The sequence below is a fragment of the Stenella coeruleoalba genome (assembly GCF_951394435.1).
Source record: "Stenella coeruleoalba genome assembly, chromosome: X".
In the NCBI taxonomy this organism is placed as follows: Eukaryota; Metazoa; Chordata; class Mammalia; order Artiodactyla; family Delphinidae; genus Stenella; species Stenella coeruleoalba.
The window spans coordinates 14,596,652-14,612,352 of record NC_137152.1 but is presented as its reverse complement, the minus strand read 5'-3'; the positions used below and the strand labels follow the sequence as shown (position 1 = coordinate 14,612,352).

Here is a 15,701-nt window from a genome sequence, read left to right as displayed (position 1 = left end):
TTTCATAGTTATCCATTCGTTTGATCCTAACGGGTAAATCTTATCAGAAGCATCAAATTCTCTATTTTTGGACAGTGGGGTAAAGATCTGAAGGTCTGATGCTAGCTGAAAACAGGGTATACTGTAAGAAGTCTAATGACTAAACAGTTGCAAATTCTAGAAAGAATTTTATATTACTCTGAGTTAGGTACTAATTTATGCTTCAAATTTTCCATCCAGTGCTATCTTTTTAGGTACATGAAAGGAAAAAGCAACGATACTCAGACAGGTGGTCTGTAGGGCCCTCATTTAGTGAAGGGCAGTAAAAAAGAGGTATTTTTTTTAGATGCAATCCCATTTGCAGCAATCTCACAGGTTATTTTTTATCTATTCTTCTATCTATTCAGACAGACCATAAGACATATAAGGGCAAGAAAACTATGGTTTATTCATCCTTGTAACTCAAAATGCCTTGCACATGGCCACTAAGAATCAGAGTTCACGGTTAGAGTCGGTTTCCCAAGAGCAGAGAGGCCTGTTCTCGTCCACTTTCACTCTGAGCCCATCTTGCTGGCACTAATAGTGTGTATTATGAGAATGAGGTACAGTTAACAAGCATGTTTTAACAAATGAGTAAACCAGATATATTTAAAGATAAAAACAATATATTCAACTAATAAACTTTATTTGTACATAAAAGGCAGGAGAGCTTAGATAAGGTCATGCATATGGCTGATTCTCTTTGTTGTGCAACGGAAACTAACACAGTATCGTGAAGCAATTATACTCCAATAAAGATCTATTAAAAAATTTAAAAAATTTTTTTAATTAAAAAAAAAGAAAGTATAGGGGAAAAGGTCACAGGAAGAAGTGTGACGACGACTGAGAGAAAATACTGTTGGAAGATTTGTCATTATATATCAGAAATCCCTGGGTTTTAAAATTCAAGGATTAAGACTAAGAACTGAAGCTTCCATTTGCTATGTTGTATCAATAGAGCCATAGTACAAAAAGGAGTATTATGTTCATTAAAGAGTCAAATTTAATTTGGACACTAACAACCTATTTCCCCTGAGTAGTATCTACCCAAGAATTTTACTTTTTTAAAGCTTCCTAAATTTATTTTAACTCAAGGCACCTCCTTAAAAGCACAGTACTTCACTAGAGAGCTTTCTATTTGTTTAATTTCAAACTGCAGTGATATTTCTTAATTAGGAATTTAAGGTGCTAAATTTATTTTGATTACATTTAATTTATTATTTTAAATTCTTAGTCATCCTGAATCAACAGCCAACAGTATTCAAACCATTTTTTTAGGATTTACTGGCAGAGATCTTCAGATAACTATTATCAACATAAAATAACTCAAACACCCAATTTCAAGAATAATAGAAAATTCTTTGAATTAAAGAGATTTGTGATGTAAAACCCAAAATACATCAACTGTCATGAAGCCTTAAATTCAAAATGTAAGTAATATTTTGTACAATGGGAAAGAAAAAGCAAACATAAAAATTATATCATCTTTGTGTGTGTGTGTATATACACACACACACATACATATATTATGACAGATTGATAGATTGAGAGTTTAAATTAAATGGCTTAGGCTAAATTGCTAAGCTCATCTCAGATATAAATTATATCATTATAAAATATCCCAAAAATCTTTAAACCTTGGTCTTAACAAATTATACACAAAATAGTATGAGGCCAGATACTAATATTCAAACTAGGTATACCATAATAGAAAAATATTTAACCTAATGTTTGAAATTGTTACAGCTTCAACACTTGCCATCTTAACGGTAGTCTCTGAGTAAAACATGCTCAACACTGAGCAACACCTATGGAAACTTGAAATAATCTCCCTGAATAACTGGTGATTATTAATCATAGTCAAATAATCTATATATATAAGATTCATTTCAAGGCTGTTCAAGGGTGATCAAGCACAGCTAACAGTCATAATCATACACTATTACCCCAAGCCCTATTTCATAACCAAACACCTATACACTACCCTTCAAAATCTGGATTCTGACCCAATAAGCAGTTTAAGTTATTGGGTCTACAAGAAAAATATTGACATGAAACTCCTCCTTGCTCTTAAGTACTTGAACATAAATTAAATCTGTCACTACTTTGATTTCTTCTCTACTATCTTTTCTCTCTCCCCATTAGGCAGCTTTTCACCTACACATAGGTCAGTTGAAAAAAAGAGCACATGACTGTAAAGAACTAACTACTTAATCATGATAAAGCTTACCCAAAGAAGTCTCTTTTTTCAGGGTTCCCATATTAATTCTCCTTTATTAAGCATCATCACCATCATAGCCAGTTTTAATTATATGCCCACATGCACAGAACACTACATTAGTTTCAAAACAGTTAAACATATATAGATATTTTCTTTTTAAAAATTATGTACTTGCCTTGTGTCTGCATTTAAGTACAACTCCATAGGCTCCTATAATAAAAAAAGAAGTAAACAATTAGGGGCACGTATACAAATTACAGCTCTTGGAGACTGTAGAATCAAAGTTCTATTATATTTACATTGGTTATCAATATATGGTATAATAATGATTCCTAAAACGATAATATTCTGCAGTGATAATGCAATGAGCCATATACAAAGAGAGCATGAATATTTATTATACATTTTTTATAAACCAAGAGTATAAGCAACCCATTTCCCCAACAAGTGCATATTCTTAAATGCTTCTCTTTTTAAAGAAAATTTCACTTTTCTTTTTTAAACTTAAGTTTAAAAATTTCTAGAGACAAGATTTGGACATAACAACTTTAAGAGTAAATTAAAATCACCTCAAAAGATTCTAGAGAACTCAAACTTTAAGAGTTAATGGTTTCACAAAGGTAGGCTCAAGCATGGAGCCTACCAAATATGTTCGCTGTCCTAGGAGACATTTAAATTCTCTTCTAAGATACTGGAATGTTTTCCCTGACTGGCAAAATAGTACAGGCCTCACCTCAGCATTCCAATCAATAACTAGTAGGAGTTGCTACATTTTTGCCATAAATATTAAAATCAAAGGCACCAGCAGAGGGGTCCAAGGATCTCTGGCCATTTATAGCCAAGCACTCCCACTTTCTTTGATATATTTCAAATGAGATACATCACTAGCTTTTGGGTTACTTACACTATTAACTAGCCAGTAAGCTGCTTCCTTAGAGGCAAAACACAGAGTTGACAGCAAGGAAATTGAGGCAAAAGTTATAATGTGAAAATATCTAATTAGGAGAATCAAAATATAATATATGATAACTGACGTTTGTAGAAATGATTGACATTTACAGACAGGCAAAGCCCGTGTTCAACTCTGAGAAGAGGACTTCAGGGAGATGACATTAGGAAATGTGTCTCCAACAGAGCCTGGAGAGCCAGAATAAGTCTCCCTCACCCGATAGAGATGGATGAATCTTATTATCACAGTTAGGATGAACCCAGCCATTACAGCCATCCAACTCAACTCCACAATCACCAGGCAATCATCCAATCCTCATTTAACTGCCCATGCTAGTTTTTCTGTGGGGTAAAAATGCACTGCTTAGGCTGCAGGGACATAGAGCTTGCTTGACAGTTTTTAATTACCTTAATATATATGTATTTCATAGTCAGAAAAGCATATGAGGTAGTTTACAAAGAAAAATAAACATATAGCAATGATGGTTCTGACTACAATTTAAAACTGACATATTCTGATTTATATAACAGTCTGGTAGTTTTAGTTAATCTAAGCCGATCCCTGAGAAGATTATCACCTATGGGTATACTATGAAAAACAAGGCTATGATCCAGAAAATCTTAGGCCCAGAATCTGGAACATTCCAATCCTGTTACACCCAAGGAGCTGACCTTCTCCATCAAGTAGCTTTATGGCATGTCTCTATAATACTTTTGAAAAAACAAAAATAAAAATAATAAAGAAAGCAGGTATTATAAAATTAATAGTAGATAACACATTGAAAATGAATTTTATCTACATAGTTAATATCAATGAAAAACAGGAAAAGGAGTTGACTGGTGAAGGAAGAAGGATCCATTCTTTTTATATGGTTTCAAACTTCAGACCCTGAAGCAAACACGCAATGATTAGACAATATTTTAATTGTTTCTATTTATTTGAAAAGGATTTAACAACTTAGTATTAAAATCCAGAACAACTATCCTGTTGACATAGGTAAATTTTAAAACTTCTTTTGAAATTCAAAATATACTTGAAAATTCTGAAATATCAAGTTTTTGTAATATTTGCTTTAAAGATATAGATGCTAAGAAACCATAATTATAAATCACTTATATCGTGTTAACAGAATCATTTATCAAAATCTCCATAAAGTTATCTTTAAGCAAAGAGCAAAAATTACTAACAAGGGGCTTCCCTGGTGGCGCAGTGGTTGGGAGTCCGCCTGCCGATGCAGGGGACATGGGTTCGTGCCCCGGTCCAGGAGGATCCCACGTGCCACGGAGCGGTTGGGCCCGTGAGCCATGGCCGCTGAGCCTGCGCGTCCGGAGCCTGTGCTCCGCAACGGGAGAGGCCACAGCAGTGAGAGGCCCGCGTACCAAAAAAAAAAAAAAAAAAAAAACCTAACAAGGAAGAATCAGGAAGATTTATGAAAATGAATTACCATATTTCATGAAATTGGTATCACTGATTATAAGCATTAGTACTGCTAGGAAAGAAAAAGTGCTGTCAATCAAACCATGACATGCTACTGATTATAACACACATCTGATTTCAGAGATGTTAAAAAATGACCAAATTGGGCTTCCCTGGTGGCACAGTGGTTGAGAGTCCGCCTGCCGATGCAGGGGACACAGGTTCGTGCCCCGGTCTGGGAGGATCCCACGTGCCGCGGAGCGGCTGGGCCCGTGAGCCATGGCCGCTGAGCCTGCGCGTCCGGAGCCTGTGCTCCACAACGGTAGAGGCCACAACAGTGAGAGGCCCGCATACGGGAAAAAAAAACAAAAACAAGACCAAATGGTGTGGTTCAGAATTTATAAAATGTGGTTTGTTATTCTCAAAGACAAATAGAAGTTATTTATTCATTTATTTATCATGTATTAAGGAAAATTTGACATACAAATTTTAAGTTAGTCAAAATAAGCCTAGCTGACATAAAAAGTAAATGTAACCAAAAAAATGTAGACTAAAGAAATCATGATTGCTAATGAAAAGAATGAAATGAAGGCAGCCTTAAGAAATCTGATTTCTTAAACTTTAAAGGATTTTTAAATGTTATTAACGTTCAATTGGAGAATAAGACCCAAATAGTTTAAGAGTAATTTTACTTTTAATATTTTACTCTTAGGCACATATGTGAATTGATAAAGGTTAAGTTAACAGAATCTGAATTAATAACTTTTTTGGTGGTAGGTATAATTGTACATTGCTCAAAAACTCAAGGAATGCTAAACTTACCTTCACCTACAACCCCAAGGATCTCAAATTTATTCATCACATTACCAATGTTAGGAATCTTCATGAAGACAAACTCCTCTTTTGATGCAAGCCACAGAACATGGCACCAAAAAAGAACTTCTAAGAAAGTTGTACAGTAAGTAGAACAAAAAATGTCCAAAGGAAGAAATTCTCACAGGTTGGCAGGAACTTTCACATATTTGTCCTAATGTGAAGTATTAAATGATTCCCTGAAAGAACAAACACAATTAAAAGTCATAAGTTTTATTTCTCAGTACTCTAATAAACTAACCAATCTTTCTGTACAGTTCTTTTAAAACCACATTAATGTTTCATATACTACTACTACTACTACTGCTACTGCTACTGCTGCTAATAATAATAGGAGGGAAGAACCCAAAATGAAACACAAATGAAAAAATGTACCTAACTATATTTGAAATGAATAATATAACTACACTGAAGGAGGCTGGGGGAAAAGAATTAACCCCAGGTAACTTCTGAAAGCAGTATTTTAACTACATACTCTCCTTGAACTAAAGACAAAAAGAAATATAAACAAATATTATACTCAGTTATTTGTTTTTACACAGAGATATGAAACTTTTTCATGTATATTCTAGGATTGAGCAAATAAGTAAATACACTGTGGACAATGTGGGTTTGGTTTTATTCTCATAAAAGGAAGTTACAAAGATGACAAGGGGGAAAGCTTGGAAATAAGAGTTAACCATATAGGGTCAGTTCTTAATATAGACAGATGTAGAAATAGATATAAATGTGTATGTAAATATACATACACACATACATTCTTCCAAAAGGTAAAACATGAATCTAACCATAGGCAGCAACAGACAAGCCCGAACTAAGGGACATTCTACTCAATAACAGACCTGTATTCTTTAAAAACGTCTACATCATGAAAGACAAGGAACAACTGAGTAACTGTTCCAGAAAAGAAGATTAAGAGTCATGATAACTAAATATAATGCATGATCCTGGATTGGACCCTAGACAAGAAAAAAAATTTTTTGCTATAAAGGGTAACTGATAAAATTTAAATGTCTACAGATTAGATAGTAATATTGTAACAATGATAATTTTTTTTGTTTTGACAATAGTAAGGTGGTTACATAAAACAATGCTCTTGTTTTAAGAAATGACAAGATGGATGAAGGTGTTCAAAAGGTACAAACTTCTAGTAATAAAATGAACAAGTCCTAGGGATGCAATGTACAGCATGGTGACTATAGTTAATAATACTGTATTGTATATTTGAAAGTTGCTAAGAGAATAAATCTTAAAAGTTCTCATCACAAGAAAAAAATATGTTCCTATGTGTGGTGATGGATGTCAACTAGACTTACTGTGGTGATCATTTTGCAGTACATACAAATATCAAATCATTATGTTGTACACTTGACACCAATGTTATATGTCAATTATATTTTGATAAAATAAATAACTAAGGCATAGCCCAGATCTCTAGAATGAGAGTCTAATAAAAAGCTTAACCAGAAAAAAAAGAGGAAGAACACCAAAGTTTTTAGAGATAAAGCTTGCAACTTAAACCGTTCAGAAAAAAATATGTACAGTGTATGGAGGAAGAGAAAGAGAGAGAGAGAATGATAAAGCAAATACGGTAAAATATTAACATTTGGGGAATAAGGGTCAAGGGTCTAGGAAACAGGAAATCCTTTATATCATCTTTGCAACTTTAAATCTGAAATTATTTCAAAATAAGTTCTTTTGTTTCAAAAAAACCTATCTTTAAGAAGAACAGCTGTATCAATATATAATATTGGTTTAAAAGGAAGAAATAAATCTAAACCAGTAAAGAAATTTTTTTTGCTGCCTATGAAATTTGAAACTTTTAAAATATATGAGTACCCCATGTGGTGTAAAGTACTGACACGGAAAAGTGTGCCGTTCTGTACACTAATAGTAGGAATGTAAACTTTCTAAAGAGTAAAATGTCCATAATTAAATGCTTTTTAAAAGTTCATATCTTGATAAAAGTATGACAAAAACCTACAATATCATTCTTAAATGTAGAATTTTTAGATAGTCCCTTTAAAAATTAAGAACGTGAGAAGAAGTCCTACTATTAACACTTATTAACATTACTATTAAACATTTTCCTAGTGGGTTCCAGACAGCTCAGTAAAGTAAGAAAAAATAAATGAATAAACTATATAGGACTGGAAAGAGGAAAAGGTAATAGAATTTACAGATATTATTGTCTACATAGACAATTCAAAGGAATCTACAAATTATTAGAATTATAAGTGTTAACAAGGTAGCTAAATATAAGCTCAATATACAAATATCAACTGTATTTGTAAACATCAATATGAAACAGAAAATGTAATTTTTAAAAATCATCTTTACAATAACAAAAACGGCACTTAGGATTTAACATAAAAGACACTCAAGACCTCTATTCATATATATATATATACACACATATACACACATAACATATATAGATCACACATATATGTGTGTGCGTGTATGTATATATATATATATATATATGTAAACTTTATTCAAAGGCATTAAAGACGCATATCAATGAAGTTATCCCAATTTTAAGGCTAGAAAATTCAATACTATAAGAATATCAATTGTCTCCATATTAATCTATACAGTCAATGCAATTCCAATCAGAATCCCAAGAGGGTTTTCTGAGGAATTACAATAATCTGATTCTAAAATATATATGGAAGAGCAGAATTCCAAGTACAGCCAACACCCTCCCGAATAAGAAAAATAAGAAGGCTCAGCTTTGAGGGGAGGATCCGGCAAGATACTCTCTACCAAATATACTGAGGGTTAGAATTGAGCTATAGGACTTCCCTGGTGGTGCAGTGGTTAAGAATCTGCCTGCCAATGCAGAGGATTCAAGTCCTGGTCCAGGAAGATCCCACGTGCTGCGGATCACCTAAGCCCGTGCGCCACAACTACTGAAGCCCGGGCACCTAGAGTCTGTGCTCCTCAACAAGACAAGCCACCGCAATGAGAAGCCCGTGCACTGCAACGAAGAGTAGCCCCCGCTCTCTGCAACTAGAGAAAGCCCGTGCACAGCAACAAAGACCCAACGCAGCCAAAAATTAATTAATTAATTTTAAAAAAAGAATTGAGCTATAAAAATTAAAACAGGGTGGTCTTGGCACAGAGATAGACAAAATTAGCCAGTGGACCTTATATGAGAGCTCAGAAGTAGACCGTACGCCAAAATCCCTATAGCTCCAAACCCACCTCCATGTCACTTCTCTGCTCAAAACCCTCCAGGGGCCTCCCATATCATTAAGAGTGAAAGTCAAAGTCCACATAAGCCACCAGGTCTTAACCTCCTCTCTCCTCTGATGTCATCTCTGACTCTTCTCTCCCTTGGCTTGCTCCACTCCAGCCACACTGACCTCCTTCCAGCTCAATATATAACAAAGTCACAGTTGTCCCTAATGCTAAATATTTGTCACTCTAATATTTACTTTAGGTCAGATTCTTATTGTCTGATTTTTCATTCAATATTTACCAAAAAATGTTTTTGAAAAAAGGCAAGAGAAAGCAGACACTATACTTATTGTAGAAAACAACTTTAATTCAATGGAATCACAAATTTTTAAAGGATGACTGTGACATCTAGAGAAAATAATGTCACAATTTCAAAAGAAATAAACATTTATTCTATTCATTCATTTATTAAACAAAAAATTACTCACTGCCTAACATGATTCAAAGAATGGGTAAATAAGACACACGAGACAGTGGTGAACAAGATAGGCAAGGTCCTTGCCCTCATGGAGCTTCACATGTTACTGAGGGAGGAAAAAACTACAAGATTATTATCATATAGTGATACATGTTATGAAGGGAGAAAAAAGGAGTGATTACCCAGACAGACAGCCCCCTCTCTAAAAAGGTGACATTTGAGGTGAAATATCAATAACAAGAACGAGCCAGCCATATGAAGATCTAAGTCAGTCACATTCCAGGTAAAAGATGCTCAGAGTGTTTCTGAGAATAAATCATTCTTTCATCTTCTACGGCTGATTTGGAAGAACACCCAGGAAACATTTAAATATTCTACTCTCTGTCCATAATGGTATGGCTAATTTCAAAGGAAACTAGAGATAAATATTAAATTATTCCTACTAAGAGACTCAGCACCCCCAAAAGTTCTGTATGTAAGTATATATATAAAGAACATTTGGTCCCACCTATTCTCTATGGAAATCAAAACCGACTAATGCAAACTGGGAATTAGAATTTAAATGTGTGAGTAAATATATAACATAGGTGTCAAGAACGGTCTTTTAACTACCAGTATTCATACTGAGGAAAAAAATCTATGCCAAACTGGATTTAACTACCATTTTACATGAATAACGCTGATTAATTTTTTTTTTTTTTGCGGTACACGGGCCTCTCACTGTTGTGGCCTCTCCCGTTGCGGAGCACAGGCTCCGGACGCGCAGGCTCCAGACGCGCAGGCTCAGCGGCCATGGCTCACGGACCCAGCCGCTCCGCGGCATATGGGATCTTCCCGGACCAGGGCACGAACCCGTGTCCCCTGCATTGGCAGGCGGACTCTCAACCCCTGCGCCACCAGGGAAGCCCCTGATTAATTTTTTTAAGGCAGAAAAACTCAGACACTTCAGCTTCAAGTAACTAAATGACTTGGATGAAATGTCCCTTTGAGGACAAATACAAATGCTGGAGGTAATACTTTTAAAGAACAGCCTAAAAAGCCCCAAAGACTTAACAAGATTATGAAGAATTACCTGGCTGAAATCAAGGCAAAAGAATAGAACCCAGAGAGGTAATCCAAATCACCCAAAACAGTTTTAGCTCACAGACACTTGAAGGAAGATACAGAAAAAATGGGAGAAAAACAGACTTGCTCTTGAAACCTTTATAAATCCAGGGGCAAAAAGGTCAAAGGCAAAAGTGTTTCAGGGGCTTCCCTGGTGGTGCAGTGGTTGAGAGTCCGCCTGCCGATGCAGGGGACACGGGTTTGTGCCCTGGTCCGGGAAGATCCCACATGCCGCGGAGCGGCTACGCCCATGAGCCATGGCCGCTGAGCCTGCGCGTCCGGAGCCTGCGCTCCGCAACGGGAGAGGCCACAACAGTGAGAGGCCCGCGTAACGCAAAAAAAAAAAAAAAAAAGGGTTTCAAAAAAAATGGTACAGATGAACCGTTTTGCAAGGCAGAAATGGAGACACAGATGTAGAGAACAAACGTATGGACACCAAGGGAGGAAAGCGGGGGGGATGAATTGGGAGATTGGGATTGAGATATATACACTAATATGTATAAAATAGATAAGTAATAAGAACCTGCTGTATATAAATAAATAAATAATTTTTAAAAAAGCGTTTCAAAAGAAGGAAGTACGATAAGCACCACTCACTTGGAGCTGAAACCCCAAAGAGCTATACTCCTTGGTAAAGGAAACCAGAAAAGAAATCAGTCCCAGGACAGACTTGAATTACAGCTTTATGTCACCTGAGTGACCTAAATAAACCTCTAAGTGTACCCTGGATTGAGGTGGTCCCACATTCAGATTGTTAGTACACAGTTGTCTGGTTGAAAGGGGTGGCGGCAGGCAGTGGGGGCAGGAGTCTGCAGGAAGGTAACATGAACCTAGGCATCACAACATTGTTACAGATAATTTCTTGTTTACATCGTGCAGTACATAATCAAAGATAATCAGATACACAAAGTAATAAGATACCATTAACAAGAACTAACAGAAATGACCAAAACAGAAAATGACCCAGAAAGACTTATAATATCAGAATTATCAGAAATAGCCTATAAGACCACTATAGGGTTGAATTAATAAAAGCCCAAGGGTTGAACATTTTGACAGAACTGGAAGGTCCAAAAGGCAGAAGAACAAACTGGAAAAATAAATTATAATTCCAGAACTGGAAAATAGAATACCACCAAGGGAACTCAACAGACAGTATAAAGAGAAAAAGTATCATGATACATAAGATTTTAAACATTTTTAAAACTTGAGCAAATGAAAATAAAAGGATAGCAAAGAACTGCAGAATATCATTTTTTCCCCAAGCACACACATAACATTTACAAAAACTGATAAAGTGCTAGGCCATAATGCGGTTCAAAGCAAATTACAAGGATTTTAATCCAAGGATGATCTCTCTCCAAAATGCAAGTATGCAAGAAATTAGTCACAAAAGAAATAACTAGGAAATATTCATGTTTAGAAATTAATACATTCTTAAAATAATCCATAAGTCAGTCAAAGAAGAAACCATAACAAACATTTAGAAGTAACAAAAATAGGGACTTCCCTGGTGGGGCACTGGTTAGGAATCCACCTGCCAATGTAGGGGACACAGGTGCAAGCCCTGGTCCAGGAAGATCCCACATGCTGCAGAGCAACTAAGCCCATGCGCCACAACTACTGAGGCTGCGCTCTAGAGCCTGCGAGCCACAACTACTGAGCCCACGTGCCACAACCACTGAAGCCCGTGCACCTAGAGCCCGTGCTCCACAACGAGAAGCCACCGCAAGGAGAAGCCCACCCACCACAACGAACAGTAGCCCCTACTCACCACAACTAGAGAAATCCTGTGTGCAGCAACAAAGACCCAACGCAGCCAAAAATAAATAAATAAATACATTTATTTTTTAAAAATTAGAAAATAAAAATTAAAAAAATACAAATTCATGGGAAGAAGCTAAAACAATGCTTAGGGAGGGAATTGAAAGCCTCATACATGCGTATATCACAAAATATAAAAAAATAAACTAAGCATCTATCTCGAGAGGTTTTAAATAAAAGAACAGCAAACTAAATCCAAAGAAAGTATAAAGAAAGAAATAATTAAGAGCAGAAATTCATGAAATAGAAAACACACAGAAATAAAGAGGTCAAAAGAGCTGGATCTTGGAAATCAACTTTGGAACTAATCAAGGACAAAAGAGAACTCAGCCCAGTCAACACACGGGATTCTAGCTTTATGCTATCCTGAGCAGAGAACCCAGCCACACCGTGCCAGACTTCTGACCTAGAGAGCTGTGAGCTAATATATGGGTGCTGTTTTAAGCCACTAAGCTTGTGGTAATTCATCACAAACAACAGAAAACTAATAAAACAGTATTATTTCATTTATATACAGTTTTAAAACAGGCAAAGTTGAATTACAAACTATATTGTCTAGGCATGCATATATAAGTGGTAAATCTATTAAAAAAATAAGTGACCAAGGAAGTGTTTCTTTTAAAAATGAGGATATTTGGACTTCCCTGGTGGCCCAGTGGTTAAGAATACTCCTGCCAATGCAGGGGACACGGGTTCGAGCCCTGGTCCGGGAAGATCCCACATGCCATGGAGCAGCTAAGCCCGTGCACCACAACTACTGAGCCTGCGCTCTAGAGCCCGCATGCCACAACTACTGAGCCTGCACACCTACAGCCCATGCTCCACAACAAGAGAAGCCACCGCAATGAGAAGCCCGCTGACCGCAACGAAGAGTAGCCCCCACTCGCTGCAACTAGAGAAGGCCCGCGCACAGCAACAAAGACCCAACGCAGCCAAAAATAAAAGTAAATAAATAAATTTATTTTTAAAAAATAATTAAAATAAAAATGAGGATATTAATTATCTCTAGGGAGGAGTTGAGATTGATAAGAGATACAAAGGAGGGCTTTCTGGGGCACTGGTGATGTTCTATTTCTTGACTTGAGTGAAAGTTAGATAGACATTCACTAAAGTGTAAATTTGTTTTACGTATTTCTATGTTGTTATATTCCACAATAAAACAAGTTTTTAAGAAGTCAGAGAGTAATTCTGATAATGACACCATACATAAATAGTTCCATGGTCATTTATATGGAGGCAAAAGATAATTTTTATCAAAGATAAAGCATTTCAATATCATATTAACCAAAAAAGTTTACCTATCTCTCTCCAGACTCCACATATTGCCGTGTGTCTAGTGCTGGGTATCAACAACAAAACCAAAAACTCCCAGTGATGGATAACCTGGATGATGACCACACTCCAAAACCATGCCAGAGGAGGAGCTGGTGAGGAAACTGGGCAAAATAGGCCTCAATGAGAGATGACTGGCATCCCAATGTGTGAAGACTCTTTGAAAAAGAGGGAGTAGAGCAGGTGATTTGGGTTATTTCAGGGGGAATACCTAAGATCAGTGGTAGAAGTGAAAAGGAGACAGATGTCAGCTCAGTAGTGATTTGGACAATGATGAACCATCAATGGTTACTCATTCATTCTATAAATATCTTTCAGATCCTACAGTGGGCCAGCCCACCACAGATGCTTCAGGATACAGCAATGAACAACACAGACAGAGCCCCTGCTCTCATGGAGCCAATGAGGGGAGACAGACAATAAACAGACAAACACGATCATTCCAGACAGTGACAATTATTATGAAGGAAAGAAAACAGTCTTATGATAGAGAGTTTTGGAGACTGAAAAGGCGGGGTAAGTAGATAAGGTAGTCTGGGAAAGGTAGTCTGAGGAGGTAAAATTTGATCGAAATTTGTTTAATGTAAAGAAGCCAGCCATGGGAACAGGGATGTGAGAAGAGCGTTCAAGGCAGTACAGAGTCTTAGAGAGCCTGATAAATACAAGGAACAGAAAAGATCTGTAATCCGAAGCACAGCACACTAGAAGGGGACCTGCAGCGGGCAGGAAGAGCCCGCTGGAAGCATTCTGGCCTGGCCGTGGTATTAAAGAGTTGTGTACTAAATTAGATGTCCTCTAAAGTCCCTGCCAACAAAAAGACTGTAAGAATCTCTCAAAAATGGTTTGAGTTTCCGATTACTAACCATTAACTTTGTAAACAAACAACAGAATGCTTTTTAAAGTGGACTTGTCTTGCACTAAGAAAGACACCTAGAATTAAGCAATCTTGTCTCTGCATTGGCAAGCAGGTACCTACAAGAACTGACAGAAATGTAAGGCTTATAATTTATTTCATAGATTATTAGTATTGAATTTAAGAGCTGCCTGAGCCTTGAATGTTTCCTCTGTTGCTGAAATTATAATCTTCATCTCAACGGTTCTTTTCTTCTTCCCAAAGAAAGTACAAAATCAGTTGAATCATGAGTTTTGTTTTTGTTTCTGGCATTGTTTTTATACATACAAATGAAAGAGCCATTTTGTCACTGAAATTGGATAGGAATGAATTTGGTACATGACAAAACTTCTGCTATAATAAGAGAGTTCGAATGGTTTGAAAGCATCTTAAAACTTGTGATCCATGTACGGAAAGAAATCATTTCCGTGGAAAGCACAGCCTTATGAAAACAACATCCTACTCTCTTGCAGAGAATTCTCCATGTTGACTCTAAGTGAGGAGATAATGCACTTCTCACTCCTATTTAGTTTTCTTCCTTCATGGGACCACCTGAGGTATTTAACAGGATCTTCATTTTGCTTTATTCCCCCAATAGCGAAGAGTAATTTGATTCATCAATCCATTCTCTATAATTCAGTTTCCATTAAATCAAACTGATACTTGAGTATCATGAGTAAAATACACACAGTTTAATAGCATAAAAATTTCAAACTATGAACAAATGTAGGGATACCAAGGGGGAAGGGGGAGCAGGATGAATTGGGAGATTGAGATTGACATATACACACTGCTATACGTAAAATAGATAACTAATGAGAACCTACTGTATAGCTCAGGGAACTCTACCCATTGTTCTGTGGTGACCTAAATGGGAAGGAAATCCAAAACAGAGGGGATATATGTATACATATGGCTGTTTCACTTTGCTGAAACTGACACAGCAGTGTAGAGCAACTATACTCCAATTAAGTAAATAAATAAATAAATTTTTAAAAATTTCAAACTGTGAATCATGTAGGTTGCCTCCGCACCCTTTACTCTTAGAATCCTTCCACAAGGTAGGAAATCCAGTCAATGTATCTCCTACCCAGTTACCTGATATTTCTCCCAGCACTGCCAACCCTACTAAACTCCCAGTCCTTCCTGAGTATCTGAGGGCCTCACGGTTCAGAGAGAAAAAGAGAACTAAACTGGGATCAGAGAAATTCAGAGTTCACACTAACACTGTACTATTTAAGATACACTATTGGTGTAAAAGGTTTTCAAAGCACTTGCATGAAAATGTATCAATTTTATCATGGTTTCTATGGGATAATTTGTTCTGATCTCCAAATTCTAAATAACTGAATTTAGAACAAACTTACAGAAGCTGGGAACCACCTAGATTTTGCTGGGTTGATGTGGA

General features: G+C 36.4%; 1 protein-coding gene across 5 annotated transcripts in view; it reads right to left on the bottom strand.

Moving 5' to 3' along the window:
• Positions 1–15,701, bottom strand: part of CDKL5 (cyclin dependent kinase like 5) — a 250,077-nt gene that overhangs the window by 120,685 nt on the left and 113,691 nt on the right. For all 5 annotated transcript variants that reach the window (XM_079910152.1, XM_079910149.1, XM_079910153.1 and 2 more), the window contains 2 exons: positions 5,427–5,656; positions 2,415–2,449 (listed from right to left, as the gene is read on the bottom strand). In XM_079910152.1, the coding sequence (XP_079766278.1) occupies positions 2,415–2,449; positions 5,427–5,490 (99 nt within the window). In that variant the 5' untranslated portion in view covers positions 5,491–5,656. The remainder of the gene's footprint in view (positions 1–2,414; positions 2,450–5,426; positions 5,657–15,701) is intronic.